The sequence below is a fragment of the Limanda limanda genome, chromosome 13 (genome assembly GCF_963576545.1).
Source record: "Limanda limanda chromosome 13, fLimLim1.1, whole genome shotgun sequence".
Lineage (NCBI taxonomy): Eukaryota > Metazoa > Chordata > Actinopteri > Pleuronectiformes > Pleuronectidae > Limanda > Limanda limanda.
The window spans coordinates 8987470-9002763 of NC_083648.1; the positions used below are offsets into that span (position 1 = coordinate 8987470).

A 15294-nucleotide genomic window follows, 5' to 3' on the forward strand; every position below is an offset into this window, starting at 1 on the left:
TTAGATCCACTGTGAACAAATACAACATTGCTAGTTAAATGCACCAATAATCCCCCAAAACTGCATTCTGCATACTGAATACTTCTACTGTTGATATTTTAGTACATTTTGTGTCTCATTACAAATGTTAACTAAAATAGCCCTTAGAAGATTGCATAGGCCCATCAGTCCTCTTATGAAATCCCATTTAAACTCACTAGATTTTAAGTTGGACCTGAAAAACGCCTCACGTGCAACATTACAGAAAGTGAAAGAAATTCCTTGAACAGCACCAAAATTTGAGGGATTTTTCTTTCACCAATGTGACATCATTGTACAAAATGTTCGGTGGTTTTTGCGTAATCATGCTAACAAACCAACCAATCAACCATCCAACTAATGGGCAGGTGTGAACACATTTCCTCAGCAGAGGTAATAACAGTATATCATTAAACAGAAGTATTGAATACAGGGATTTTGCCAGTAATGCAGTATTTGTATTCTGTGGTATGACTTGTTCCCTCACTGCATACAGGAGGGGAAAACAAATCAATCTCAATAGGTGGGTTATCCCAATAATCTTGTTGTTGATCTGTTAAACTCAGTGTGTCAGTATGAGATAAGGGACGTATCGTTAAACCAAGACCCTTGTTGTCACGACAACGTCAAGCTTCACCTTGAGGTTTAAAAACTAATCTCCCCAGGTTCTAATTCTTCCCAAAGAAGAGATCAGCTGGTAAAGTAGCCGGGTGTTTTCTTGCACAGTCATGTCTCAAGGGCAACACGCCAGCTTCAGATCACTGCAGCCGCCCTCACCCGCCGGGTAAGAAGGTGAAAATCCCTGTGAAAGGAATATCTGTGCACCCAGGATATGATCTGGTCCACAAACGTCACTAAAGCAGATCACATCCCCATAAGGGACTGCTTCTTCTGTGTTTCTCTGTTGCACGCAGCAGCATCAGTGCTGCACTGAGTTTGAGAGGTGTGGTGTCCCTGGCTCAGCTCTGCTTCCCCCTGCGTCTCCGCTCACAGTCACTGGTCTCAGCTGGAGGAGCAGCACTGCAGCAGCCCCACGTTCTGCAAGCAGAGAGGAAACAGAGGCAGAAAAAGATGGATGTTTTAGGACATGAAGATTAGTTTGTGTTGAAACGTGCCAGTCTTGAAAGATTTAATTTGTGCCCCACGAGCCCATTGTCTCCGTCTTTCTCTGTTTTCTCTGGGTCTAGGTGTGTGATCGTTGAAGAGTTGTGTGTGTAGCAGCTTGGATGTGTTCGCACGTTCTGCCTCTTGTTCGCTAAACCTGATTAATGATGGTGAATCTGCTGACTTGCACATACTGAACTTGCACACACACCATGATAAACTGGTAATTGTGCACACAATACGCTCTGGAACACAAACGCACACACCAGATGACACAAAAGCAAGCATGGATGGGACATAGAATGGATTTTATGAGACAAATTGATTGAAAACTTGGGAAAAAGGGGCAATAAACCAAACTTTGTAAATAAAGCTTGTAATATCTTTGATTAATTGTGTTTAATCTTAAATGTGAGGATGTATCAATACACTAATTGATGAACTTTAGTAATTCTTGGAGTTTCAGATCCATATTGTTCAGGTTGTGTGTGGACAGATTTAGAAAACACAAACAGAAAACATCTGGAGCTCCATAAAGAGTGATTGTGATTTAGGGACGAACATCAGGGTGGGACTGAACATGCCATGCATCCCTCCATCCATCATCCATCATCCATCATCCATCATCCATCCATCCATCCATCCATCCATCCATCCATCCATCCATCCATCCATCATCAATCCATCCGTCTCCTCTTTTCTTTGGTAAAATCCTACAAATTAATCTTGGCCATAGGTCTTTGTGATTGATATCAGATTTGCTCCATGTTAAAATATTCAACTTTTATCTATATGTGTCATTTCCATTTGACCACATGATTTGTTGAAGAAAGCATCCTGAAAAGTTATTTTGCACCCATGCAGTAAGGAGTTTGAAACACCTTCGGTTTCTCAAACAAAAGTGAGACATATACTCAGTACAGAATGATTAGACATAAAAATCAATGTGCTGGTTTTGTAGCCATTTTTACCTCAAACCCTATTGGTGTTATATCATATTTTATCATCATCAAGCGTTATCTCCACATTGTATTAGTGCTTTAAATCTCACAGTCAGGAGATCAGAAACTAATTTGCAGCAGTATACTCTGAAGTCTGCTCCTTTTCTATAACTATAAACGGACTTTATAATTTATACACCCCCCTAATGGAGTTTGTAAAACGCTTTGCTCCAACAGATGCACATCCAATCAGAAGTTTGAAACGGCGTTGGCACCATCAGGGGTCTTTTTTTGATTAGCTGAAATAAGAAAAACAAACTTTGGATTGGATGGGAGGACGCACCTTTGGCCCACCCCGGCCTGGACAAAGCCCAGTTATCAATCCAGGATCCGAGGGAAGAAAGGAGAAGTGTGTTTTCCCCTGTTGTGATTGGATTCTCAAGGTGTCAGTCAAGTCACCGCTGACCCATTTGCATAAGGAGGAGACTATAAACGTGTCCTGTTGTGGTGACCGCCCTCCCAGGCGCACTGTGCTCATGCTGCAGGGATCAGACGAGAACCAGAGAAGAACCAGAACCAGCACCAACAACATGTCGTTCACATCATCCCGACACTCTTCCTATAAGAAGATGTTTGGAGGAGAGCGAGTGGCCCAGAGGAGCTCCTCCAGCAGCCGGCAGCTCTCCACTCCGCTGCGCTCCTCCCGGGTGTCCTACAGCCTCTCCTCCGCGCCGCCGGCCCTTTACGCACAGAGGACGCAGCGGCTCCGGAGCAGCGCGGCCATGCCCCGGCTCTCCTCCGACAACCTGGACTTCTCCCTCACCGACGCCATCAACAGCGACTTCCTGGCGAACCGCACCAACGAGAAGGCGCAGATGCAGTCGCTGAACGACCGCTTCGCCAGCTACATCGACAAGGTGCGGTTCCTGGAGCAGCAGAACAAGATCCTGCTGGCGGAGCTGGAGCAGCTGCGCGGCCAAGGCACGTCCCGGGTCGCGGATCTGTACGAGGACGAGATGCGGGAGCTGCGGCGCCAGGTGGACCAGCTCACCAACGAGAGGGCCCGGGTGGAGGTGCACCGGGACAACCTGGTGGACGACATCGACAGCCTGAGAGAGAAGTAGGAGTCGCTGCTCTCTCCTCCCCTGTGTGATGTTCCAGAACCTCCAGAGAGATTTCTATAACTGTTCTATATCTATAATTCAGATTAATTCACTTTTCTATATATGTACACCTGTTATAATAGACAAATATAGACAAGAATATCTGGAAAAATGTTCTCCAGGCACTGCGCAAAACCTTTGCAGCATGCGTAAACGTGCGTAAACTATATGGCAGTGTTTTAATGGCAGCTCAGATAAAATGCCTGCTCTTGTCTGTCCAGGTTGCAGGATGAGATATGCCAGCGTGAGGAGGCTGAGTCCAACATGCAGAGCTACAGACAGGTACAGTATGATCCACCTAAATAAACCCCTCCAGTGGCGGATCTATAGAATTGTTCTAAACCGGAGGAAGGGGCATTAAAGGGGCCACAATTTACACACGCAAGGGCCAGTATGTCCAACATCCACTCCTGATTCAATAAGGTGCACATTTGAGCCGTGTCATGAGCTTCATAGCTCTGAGCAAAGCTAAATTATTTATTTATATATGTATATTTATTGTCGGGGGCACTTCAGGGGCCGATTGGATTTCACCTGGGGCCAGTGTTCCCCTGGATCCGCCCCTGAACCCTTCCCCATCAGACAAAACTCTGCATGTGTTATATACCTTGAATGAAAAAATGTTAATGTGCTTTAGTCCGAACCAGCAGAAGTTGCTGTTCCTGGTAAACTCCCCTCAAATTGTTGACAGGTGATGTCAAAGAGATTAGATAAACCTTAATTATCACCGTGAGCCTTATGCAGTGCAGCCGCCTCCGTTTCTTCTTATCAGTAATCTTTATCTTATTACCGCTTAGGAGCCGCAAAGACAGGGATGCACTCTTCTGATGGCACAACAGCAGATCCAAGCCGTGATCCAAAATAGCTGTGGAGCAGAACTGACCTTGGCCTGGTGCAAAAGGCCAAGTTGTGGCTGTGTAGTTAAATCAGGCCGGCAGTGAGAGGAGATCTTTTTAAGTCTAACTGGTCACACTGAATGAGCTGAGTACAAACCCAACAATGATTTGGACCCGATGTGGTTATCAGAGCGAGAAGACAAGCCACCATGTGATCCAGCTGTCTCGTTGTGGGAGAGCATCAACACTGGAAAAAAAAAAACCCTTGTCAGAAATGGTTTCCTCTCACTGCAGGTTTCATGGTGGCTGATAATAAGTCGCGCAATGAGTTTCACATAAGAGTCGTGGTTCAAAAAAAGACAAAATATATATAAAAAACAAGGTACTACACAAAATGTAGTGCTCTGAGTAGTTTATACGTAGCTATGAGTAAATGACATGTGCTGCTTTTCCAAGGCCTGTGGTAAATTATCAACACATTACAAGACCATGTCCTTGTCTGTAAGAATAGCAGGAAGGAAGTCCCCGTGTCCTGGCACACAAACAACAATGCAGGCCCGGCTCTCGGCTCTCGCTCAGTCAGGCAGACGGTCACTCCTCCAGCCCCGGGCCGGTTTGGGAAACTCTGCTGAATAGCTCACTTTGTTTGTGGCATTACAGCCGGGGCCAAAGCTGCTTCATTTGCTGATACCTCAATTAGCAGCCTGCCAACTCTCAGACAAAGCCCAGCAGCATGGGAGTGCACCGCACTGAGGGTGTACGCAGGAGACATGAACTGGAATGGGATAAAAATTTATAGGATCTTTTTTAGTCCAATTAAATATTTTATATTTCAGGAATAATTGAAGGACGGTATAAATGATAATCATATTCAAATGAAAGCCTCTTGTAGAACTGAGTTTATAACAGAACAACCAATAGAGATTTTTAAGTTAAGAATGCTGGGAAATAATAAATGGGATTAAGGGCTTCTTGGATAAGACTGTGTGGTTCTGGTGCTCTACAGTAGCCCCCCCCTTCCCGAGAGCAAACTCAGGACATGGAAACACTCACTCTGAACTCTGCACAACCCTTTTCCACAGATTTAAAATATGGTACGAGGTATAAAATTTGACTTACTTGAGATAATATACAAAAAGTGACTTTGAATCCCATCATGTGGTGGAAGAAGTATTTTGATCCTATATAAAAGTAGAGTTAGAAGAATTAAAACGATAGTTATAGGACATTATCAGTCGACATTGTAATTGGTCAGTGTCTCAATTTTAGGTCCTTATACACTACTGGATATTTTAATAACAATACCCTGTATGATTTTTTATATACTTTACCCCCTAATTAAATATATTACGAATGAAATCCTAATCTAAGAAGGGATTAAAGAAGTGCTAAGAAATATAACAGGGTAAAACAAGTGAAAAAATTCATTATGAAATGTAGTGGAGTACAAGTATATGCAGTTAAAATACAAAAAAAATGCACTACTTGAGTAAATATACATTCCACTATTGACAATCTGCCTGTGATGTATACAAGTAGTACTGCCTCACAGCTGATGTAGTGTGTAAATCCTTCAGGAAACAAGTAGTTAACTGTTACAACCATCTGCAGTGGCACATGTCATGTGTCTGCAGCTGATGTTTATTGGATGCATGTGCTTGTGACCTTGCAGCACCACACAGTTTGTGTACGTGAGCGTTGTGTGAAGGTGGCCGAGCATTTTTTTTCCTCCGTGTCAGCAAACATGTAATTTATAATTCATGTCACCTTCACAAGTCACCTTATTAAGACCCAGTGTCATGGCACAGGATGTGGACAATGCTGCCCTCTCCAGACTGGACCTGGAGCGGAAGGTGGAGTCGCTCCAAGAGGAAATCAACTTCCTCAAGAAGCTGCATGACGAGGTGAGCTCCCTTGTTTTGTGGCACGAGCTGACTCAGTCTGCTGCGGAAAACAATGTCAGCTAATTTTAAATGCCTGTTTAAAAAAAAACTTGTCCCAATCATTTTAAGCATTTGTTAATGTGCTCAAGCACCAGATTTCTCCATTGCTCTGATTCTCTTATAGAGCCAGTAAAGTCATTGTGAAGTACAAAATAAAAGACATTATTGTTTCTATCGCAGGAGATGCTGGAGATGCAGAGTCAGATCCAGCAGCAGCAGCATGTGCAGGTGGACATGGACATAGCCAAGCCCGACTTGACAGCTGCCCTGAGGGACGTGCGTCTGCAGTACGAGAACCTGGCCTCCAAAAACATCCATGAGTCTGAGGAATGGTACAAATCCAAGGTCAGGAGTTTCCACAAAGTATCAAACCATTGAAATATATATAAAGCTGTTCCTCACAGATCTAAGGAGCATTTTAGCATCTACAATTCTTGACTTAACTGTTTTCGTTGTCTCACTGTTCTTATGCTCTGGGCTTTAGTAGGCAGCTGTTTTCATATATCAGATACGTACAAGAGAGACGGATAAGACAGTTAACAACTATCTGGTGAACATAGTGAAGTGTTTAACAGCTAGAGAGGCAGACACTTTTCCTTTGGACCTCATGGAGACTAAATGAAAACTGGTCTTACATGTGTCTTGTGGCCAGAGACGAGGCTTCAAATGACGGGAAATGTTGCTCTGTGGCTGCTACATGAGTTATCGAGCAAAGTTCATGTATTTCCACTTCCCAGTGTGGCTGAAAAAATCAGCTAGTGCAGGTGTAACTTAGATGCAAGTATTGTTTCTTCTTCTCCTAAAGGTTTTCTCAGTATTCCAGTATTTCAGTCAATGCAGTGATTCCTAAACACTGCCTCAACCACCAAACTGCAGCATGGTGTCGGCGAGTCTCTCTTTTGGCCACATCTTTAATAATTCACTTGTTTCACGCTATCTGCCACATTCACTCTCCCTCAGCCCCTGACTCATCAGTTGTTGAACAGTAGACTTCTTCATCTCTCCCTCTCTCTCTCTATCCATCTCAGTCTGTCTCTTTGTCCCTGCGATTGACAGTTTGCTGACCTCACCGAAGCCGCAGCCAGGAATAATGACGCTTTGAGGGTGGCCAAGCAGGAGTCCAATGACTACAGACGCCAAGTCCAGGCACTCACTTGTGAGGTGGATTCCCTCAAAGGCACTGTGAGTACACGGCCGTATTCCTAAAGGCAATAATGGTGCGAAATCTATATGTTATATATACAAGTCTATATATTATGTAGCTGGGGAAAAACAGGCCACAAAATAATCTGCATGAGGTTGAATAATGACACAGCAAAAACAGAAAATATTCAGGGAAAGTCTATTGTCAAGGGTGGCAAAATCAAAAAAGTTCACCCTTGCATTTTATTTATCGAGTTATTTTCTCCGCCCGAGCGTTGAATTGTTCCTTCTTGGCTGCCGTCCCAGAATGAGTCCATGGAGCGCCAGATGAGGGAGACAGACGAGAACTTCTCCCTGGAGACAAACGGTTACCAGGACAACATCAGCCGTCTGGAGGAGGACATTCACAACATGAAGGACGAGATGGCCCGTCATCTCCGCGAGTATCAGGACCTCCTAAATGTCAAGATGGCCCTGGACATTGAGATCGCCACCTACAGGAAGCTGCTGGAAGGAGAGGAGAGCAGGTAATGGGTGGAGGAGACCTTGTATCCTCGAAAATTCGACATTTCCAATGTCCATCTGACAGGAACTAGCTTTCGTTACATGCAACAAAAAAATATCTGTTGATTAACTGCACTTTCTCCATTTTCAGAATCTCAGCTCCCCTCCCGAACTTCTCATCTCTCAACCTGAGAGGTAAACCTAATTTCTGCATGTTGATTTTACTGCAGGAGTATAAATATATACCAGATGATACTTTAACACACAATTTTCTCTTTTTTTAGAAACAATGATTGATACTAAACCTCATTTCGAAAATATAACAACTAAGAAGGTTCTCATTAAGACCATTGAGACCAGGGATGGTCAGGTGGGATCCACTTGAATTGATTTTCAATCACTGAAGCACTTTCCTGACAACTCTGGCTTCTGACCGTTTCCCTGCCCTCTGCATCTCTTTCCAGGTCATCAACGAGTCGACCCAGAACCATGACGACATGGAGTGATAGCATCTCTGTCTTTGTGAAACACCACCAGAAGCAATACGAAGAAAACACAGTTCACCGTAGCTACGAGCAAGCAAACAACACACAAAGAGCAAACCGCTTCGAAAAGTGCCTTTATATGTGATGAGCCTGTTAGTCGACACAGACTGTATTTTGCTTTCTCCTCTGCTGAAAGTCTCTTGTTACATTTGTTCAGACACAATAGTGAAATCAGCACAACATAGAAACCCTCACTGAGGTCTGCAGAAATCTTTCTTTGTAACCAAAGTAGTATTTTTGATTAATACATAGCGTGCACTCTCCAGGAAACCTGTATGCTGAAGATGTCACTTGAAGATAAGCAATAAACCATTAAGACTGAAACTCAGTACTGTGCATGGTGTAATACTTCATAATGCCTTACAACACATCAAGGTAATGATGTTTCATTAGCTACAATAATTCATCATATTAAAAAAGGTAATCTTTGTCATTTTAAATAAGGCCTGAACTGAAAACGTGGGTTGTTTGTAAGTAATTAAGTTGTTAATTTTTCTCAGTTATTCAAAATATTCCACATTTTACTGTAATGATCTTGAAAAAAAGAATTGAAACTGAATAACAGATTAAAGAGTATAATTGAAAAGTGTTTAAAATAACTGCTAATTATAATATTGAAATGATACAATCATCATGGAGCTTGTAAATTATTTTTCCATCACTTCTTTCCACCAAGACATCAAACTGGACTTTCCCAAACTATTAGCAATACTAAAATAACGGGCAAGATTAAAGTCAATTATGTTTCATTCATAATACTTAAATGCAGATACAGATTTCATCATAGGAAAGTGGGAAACTGTTTCGAGCAACAGAGGGAAGGGATCCTATCATGCAGCAGGTGTAGTGTATATAGAAACAGGCTACAGCTACAATTACAATTTATAGAAATGACCACATTCCAATGGTGGAAAGCATTACATCAATTAAAAAAATAAAATAATATTAAATAAAAAAGAAGTATATACAATATTAAGTTTTACAGCTACTGAATAGGCCTTGCTGTGAGATTGATCTGTTGCATTTCTTGTATGAAAGGTGCAATACAAATAAAGTTATTCTTTCAAAGTTGTTATTATAAAGAACGTGCATTCAATCGATGCAGAACAAATAAAGTTATTATTATTATAAAGTCTGTTATGTCTATTGGTTAACAGAGTTTTGCACATGACACACTCTCAGTGTTGTGTCTACTCCGTTTGCAGGTGAATGAAACAAAAAGGAAACTTTGCTCAAACTTCTGCAAAACATCCTCACGCAGCTCTGATGGAAACCTGCTGTGCTCGGCCGCCCCCTCTCGGTGACACGCAGGACACGTTATATTTCATCAGCTGTGATTCATCATCAGGTTTGAAGTCACATCAGTTTCCGCTCGTTTTAATAAACCGGGTTAATTGAAGCCGCTTGTTGTCGCCTCCTCGCCCCGGGAGATCTGGTGTTACTTCCTCCATGTGACGCGTCTCTCGCTGGGAACAAACCGAGGGAGACGCCGACATGATCCGCTTCAACTTTCAGTTTGTGCACTTCCATCGAACCATGGTCACCTCAGCGGGAAGTGGAGTCGAGCTCCGTGCGTGTGAATGACAGGAGAGGAGCCGGGTTTTGTTTTTTAAACAAATGGAGTCAAGTTCCAACAGGTGTTTTGAGTGGAAATGAGAGCTGAACCCACTGGAGCAGATTTACGCTGAGGGTTTACCGCTTTCTCTGCGGCGATGGGCTCCGTGACTTCGGCCCTGACGAGGACGAGGAACGCGCTGGTGAAGGTGGGCTCGCAGCCGGAGACCCAGGACCCGGAGAGGAGCCAGTCCGCCCCGGAGACCGACCGGGCCCGGAAGAGGAGCTCCCGGTTCAACGTGGCCATCCAGGTCGGGAGGCAGAGCTCCCGCACGTCGCTGTCCGAGGTGCTGAGCAGGCAGGACGGCGAAGGAGCCAGACAGACCCCGAGGAAGAGGAGTGCGGAGGCTCCACAGGGCGGTGAGTGACTGCTCGGGCCTGGATGGAGAGTCTGTTCCCATTCAAGTCAGAAAAGTTTACACCTTCATACAGCCTGGATATGTTGATAGTAAAGTTAGATAGTGGAAACTTACTAAATACTCTACTTTCAAGTTTCAAGTTCTATTTGTCACACAGGGTCAACCCCATAAATGTAAAACCAAGGTAAGCTTACCATAGAACAACAAAAGTGCTGCGAATAGATGCACTGTATGAATGTGTGTGTGAATGGGTGAATGTAAAACTGTACTGTAAAGCGCTTTGAGTGGTCATTAAGACCAGAAAAGCGCTATATAAATACAAAACCATTTACCATTTATCATAAAAAAGTCAAATACAATGCTATGTGCATTCAAAGGTGCAGTGTGATCTTCGTTTTAAAAGAAGTGACCACTTTGACTGTGAGGAGTGTGTGTGGATAGTTATTACACCGTGTGTGTATCAGTTGTTTCACATTTTTCCAATTAAAATGCAAAATATGTGCAAAGGTTTGTTAGTCATGAGTTGACTGCAAGTTTAGGAACCTGATGGCCTGATGGGAGAAACTAATGTGGTGAAACATCTAGTCATTCAGTAAAAAGTTTGAACACCACAGTGTAGAAATACTCTTTTACAAAATGAAGTACAAGTTAAAGTCCCCATTAGTAAGAAGGGTAATTTGTCAGATCATCACTAATGTTGCATTCAGGGACTTCTTGTACAGCTGGTGTAGCTCAATATATATCAAATATAATATGTTTTTAGCTTATTCATATTTTGACTAGTAACTTAAACTGTGAAATAGTGTTCAGTGAAGTAAGTCAAAACCCTCTGAAAAGTATTAAGTAAAGTAAAGCATTTATGGGATATACTCAAATAAAGTAAAGAAATTGAAAACGTGTACTGAATTACAGTTGCTGACTAAATTAATCTAGAGTTGCCTTCAAAGTCAAGGCAGCCGTCATCAAGTGGTTGAAGGTCATAACAATCGTTGCCTTTAAAGAGTTAATATAATAATATAAATATGAATAATAAATTAATGCTTTATAGATTAGGTTATGGATTATAGGTGGTAAGATATTAAGATTGTACTTCACTGTGTTTTGGGAACATGAAATGGCTTCAACTGTGCTACTTCCCACTGAACATCTCTGCGGTTCAGGTTGTGGATTTGTGCGAACATGAGAGCAACTGGTCACTTCAGAGGATCACTGGGAACACGCTGGTGGAAATGTATTCACTGAATGAATCCCGGGCTCTTTGAAGCTCAATGCAACATATCTCCACTACCAAAGCATCTGTTTGATGTCTGAGGTGTCGCTGCCACAGAAACAACACAAACAAACCCCCTCCATTCATGGGAAACTGCAATGTTTGCATAGAACTCTGTTTTCTTCCTCTTTTAAAAACATGGAAATACATGTAGATTATTTTATAGAATCTGCAAGAGCTAGAAAAAGGTTCACTTTACTGCTGGTTCAACTGCAACTGGTCTTTTCTTGGCAAAAATACCAATAAACATGTGAAACGGCAATTTTGAACAGCTGCTCGTGGGTGATTCACAGTTTTATACTTCAGTGAATCTAGACAGAGTAAATCTGTTATAATTACCACGTTATTGCATTATAACAAGTGTTTTATATGCAACATTTTGACCCCTTAAACATTTCTAATGTCTTCGTACAATTTGTCCTTTGTGTAACTCAGTGCATCCCTCAGTTCATCCTGTTTATCTTCAGTTCAGTGTAGATCCAAGTCCCTGCTTATCTGTCCCAGAGGAAAGACTTCTCCCCGGCTGACTCCGAAAATACCATCCGTACTGTGGCGTTTCCATGACCCTATGACAGTATAGACTCCTGGTGAGTTTCCTCCCTTGTCCCCGGTGATGCTCATGTGTCTTGAGCAGTCTGCGCAATCACATGCTCTCTCCAGGGGAACCAAGCACAGACCCACACTGTACCTTCTGATCAGCTCATGTTGGCTGGGGCCCGACGGTTCAGGTGCTGTTCAGAAGTTTAGCGATTACAGAGAACAGTTTGTCTTCAGCTTAATGAGACATACACACCCGAAACAAGATGGAAAGACCATTTTAAACAGTGTCAAGGCTCCTTTAGCTCCTGAGAAAGCTTCACCAGTTTGGCTGGATCTCCATGGGAATTGTCTCACAGCCAGTGTCACGTGTGAATATGGACTAATGAAGAGATTCAATCATAATAATATTCTGCTGTTGATTGTATTACTGTTGAAAGAACTACCTGATATTCAGAAAGTTTTCCGGCCAAACAAGTAGCTGCAGTAGTTTATATTACTATAACTTGTATTTTAATAGACTGCACATGTGGATGAGGAGAAATGGGAGTCAGGTTGTTTGTGTGACTGGAGAGACAAACAGGTTTCACAGAATCTGTGGGCTTGTGAAATCAAGTTAAATAAGAATGCAATTATTTATTTGTATTATCGATCAATTTGAAATTATCTTCTCGATTGATCAGTGACTTATTTTGTCTCCAAAGTCTCAGAAAATAATGAAAAAATGCTTGTCATTGCTTCCAAAGCCAAAGGTTGTGTCTGACCAACCAAATGTTAAAGGTGCTTAATATCTGTGCAGTAGTAGAGTAATGTGTCTACTACTCTATGACGATGATACAAGCTTCATTAAAAAATAAAGAGGCATCATCTGTCCAGTGGGGTGTAAATCTATTTTGTAATCGGACACTGTAGTTGAATATATAATGTTGTATAAATGAAACAAATCATGAAATATTAATGCGTTCAAATTTTAATAATAGAACACGCCTATTAGACTGTGTGTTGAAAGTCAAATTTTGATTAATCGTTATTCATATGTGTTTTTGCATGTGTGTGTTTTAATCAGAGCGGCAATACACATCAAACTGTTCAATTTAAATGGACAATATCATTTAAAAGTTTATTCTCACATGTTCCGTCTGTAGGAAAATGAATAAAAGCAATTTCTTCTGTCATGTCAATACAAGAAAATGTCCTTTTATCAGAACCAAAACCAGGCTGTGAGGCAAAAAAAGGAAAACACAGACAATCCACTACAAAGCCACTGACCTGTGATGCATCGGCGACACATATCATAAGTTATTGATTTCACTTTAAAATGACACTGGATCCAGCGTATGTGCCTCATATGGCCAATAAGTGTTACATCTATTCCTTCATCTTCACATCTCATCTGTACATCTGTGCCTCACAACAGGAGGACAACCGACAGAGTGGTGGTGGAAAAAATAAACAACGTATGAATCAGGAAATATAAAAAAGGGGAATTGGAGAAACCCTTGAACGCTTGAGTGTGCTTTATATTTGGATTTATATCAATTAATCTGCGAACTGTTTGCTCAGATAATAAATCATTATAACAAATTGTCACATTGCACAAGCTGCAGGAACAAGAATATATTTCACACTTTTTGCTTGAAACTCTGCTAAAACAGATAATTGGCTCTAGTTGGAATCTGCAATGTGCTGCAGAGTTGTCTCATATGAATTGAATGACACTACTTGCTGCAGATGAATAGGAACACAATTTATTACACTATATTTAATTAAATACATGATTTACTGACTCAGGTTTTGTTTCTGGTCTTACAGTCTCACCCTCCCTGTTGAGCCTCCTAACAACAACATGTGTATTTTTCTTGGATTGTGTAGTTTTCTGACATTTGAAACAAACAGTGATTAGATGCCTTGGTCGGCTGGCCGGTGGATGTCTGGGTCGTGTATGACGCTCGGTTCCAATCAACAAGATTTTCATTTGTTTGCCCTGCTGACCCGACTCTCACACAGCTGCTTTCGCCTCTCTGATCTGGAACCATGCTGTTGCAAAAAAAAACATTAGCTGAACTTGTGCACTATACAGCTTGACACTCTCTTCCCCTGGTTTTCTTCAGGGTCTCGCCGCAGCAGGTTTCAGATGACAGTGTGTGTTTTGTCAGCTCATTTCCCTCAGGTTTGCCACACAGGGTAACATTACCCTTAAAGGAGCCTCTAATGAGTGTTTAGCTGGGGAAAAGCAGCGCTCCCTAGCACCCTGTGTGTCTTAATTACACAAGTGTGTCACTGTGGAGACGGCGGTGTGGGGACTGACAGAGTGCGTGTCATTCCGCAGTCTAGGGGAGACCTCTAATGAGCTTGTTTTTCTGTCTGATTGCGTAGTTGTTGTCTCAAATCACGATGTGCTGCTAGGACAGATTACACAATCAAAAAGCACAGGAACTGATGTCATGCTCTGAAGAATTACAAGATAAAGTGATAGCAGAGATTATCTGCTGCCAGAAAATGAGCACAGTGTAGAAATATGATCTTCAAGTGTCTTTTCTATCCATAATGCACTTTGATTTATATGAGAGCAAACTAGAATGAGTTCAAACCTCCGACAAAGCCCACAAGTCCCCTTATAAAGCCACATTTAAATTCACTAGATCCTGATTTATATTTTGATCTGCATTATATTGCACACACTCATAAATATCAGTCCCCTAAACAGGCCTGATTTTACTTCTAGATCCATGAATTATTTTCTGAGAAAGCAACGAAAACCCCCGAACCGGAGCTGCACCAACATTTAATGTTTTTTATTATATTGGGTCATTGCCATACCCCTCCACAATATTTTATGGAGTAGTTTTAGCATCATACCTCTAATAAACAAACAAATGCACATAAACAGACGTAAAAATGCAGATTTATTGATGGGATTTTAACTCACTGCAGATAAAATTAGGATTGTTTGAGTATTGTGATCAATTTATTGCAAGAGGCCAATGCTAATCCACCAAACGAGTCCTCACCTCCCCTTTATCTTCACGACTCATTAATGTCCCCTGGTTATTGCCTGTCCTGGTGTTTGATGGCCACATCAAACGTTGAACGACCGCACAGCCGGAGCTAGCAGGTGTGTTTCTGTGTCAACAACTCACCGTCATATCTTCTTCTGTAAAAACATGTTAAGTTAATTGGGGAAAAAAAATAAATGATAAATTCACGTAGAACCTACAACTTTTCAAAGCTCCAGTCGGAAGTGAATGATTTCTGTCTCTTTACTGCACTATTCTGATGTATAGTACATTTATATGCCGAGATCAGACACAGAAAAT

At 41.9% G+C, this 15294-nt stretch overlaps 2 protein-coding genes across 2 annotated transcripts in view; both read left to right on the plus strand.

Annotated features, from left to right (window-relative positions):
* The first annotated feature begins 2597 nt into the window (after positions 1-2597).
* LOC133017918 (vimentin A2-like) lies at positions 2598-8525 on the plus strand. The gene is made up of 9 exons (XM_061084171.1): positions 2598-3183; positions 3448-3508; positions 5871-5966; positions 6186-6350; positions 7062-7187; positions 7455-7675; positions 7804-7847; positions 7937-8022; positions 8117-8525. The coding sequence occupies exons 1-9, from the start codon at positions 2600-2602 to the stop codon at positions 8156-8158; spliced, it is 1425 nt and encodes a 474-aa protein (XP_060940154.1). The 5' UTR covers positions 2598-2599; the 3' UTR covers positions 8159-8525.
* Positions 8526-9909: 1384 nt separating this feature from the next.
* Positions 9910-15294, plus strand: part of pde1cb (phosphodiesterase 1C, calmodulin-dependent b) — a 75929-nt gene continuing 70544 nt past the window's right edge. Inside the window, exon 1 of the mRNA XM_061084334.1 lies at positions 9910-10168. Coding sequence (XP_060940317.1) covers positions 9910-10168 — 259 coding nt within the window. The remainder of the gene's footprint in view (positions 10169-15294) is intronic.

Excerpts from the sequence above, each read along its gene's own strand:
- LOC133017918 (XM_061084171.1), top strand. The coding sequence starts at position 2,600 with ATGCTGCAGGGATCAGACGAGAACCAGAGAAGAACCAGAACCAGCACC. Across the intron at positions 5,967-6,185 it reads TCAAGAAGCTGCATGACGAG|GAGATGCTGGAGATGCAGAG; the intron begins GTGAGCTCCCTT and ends TTTCTATCGCAG. Across the intron at positions 7,676-7,803 it reads CTGGAAGGAGAGGAGAGCAG|AATCTCAGCTCCCCTCCCGA; the intron begins GTAATGGGTGGA and ends CTCCATTTTCAG.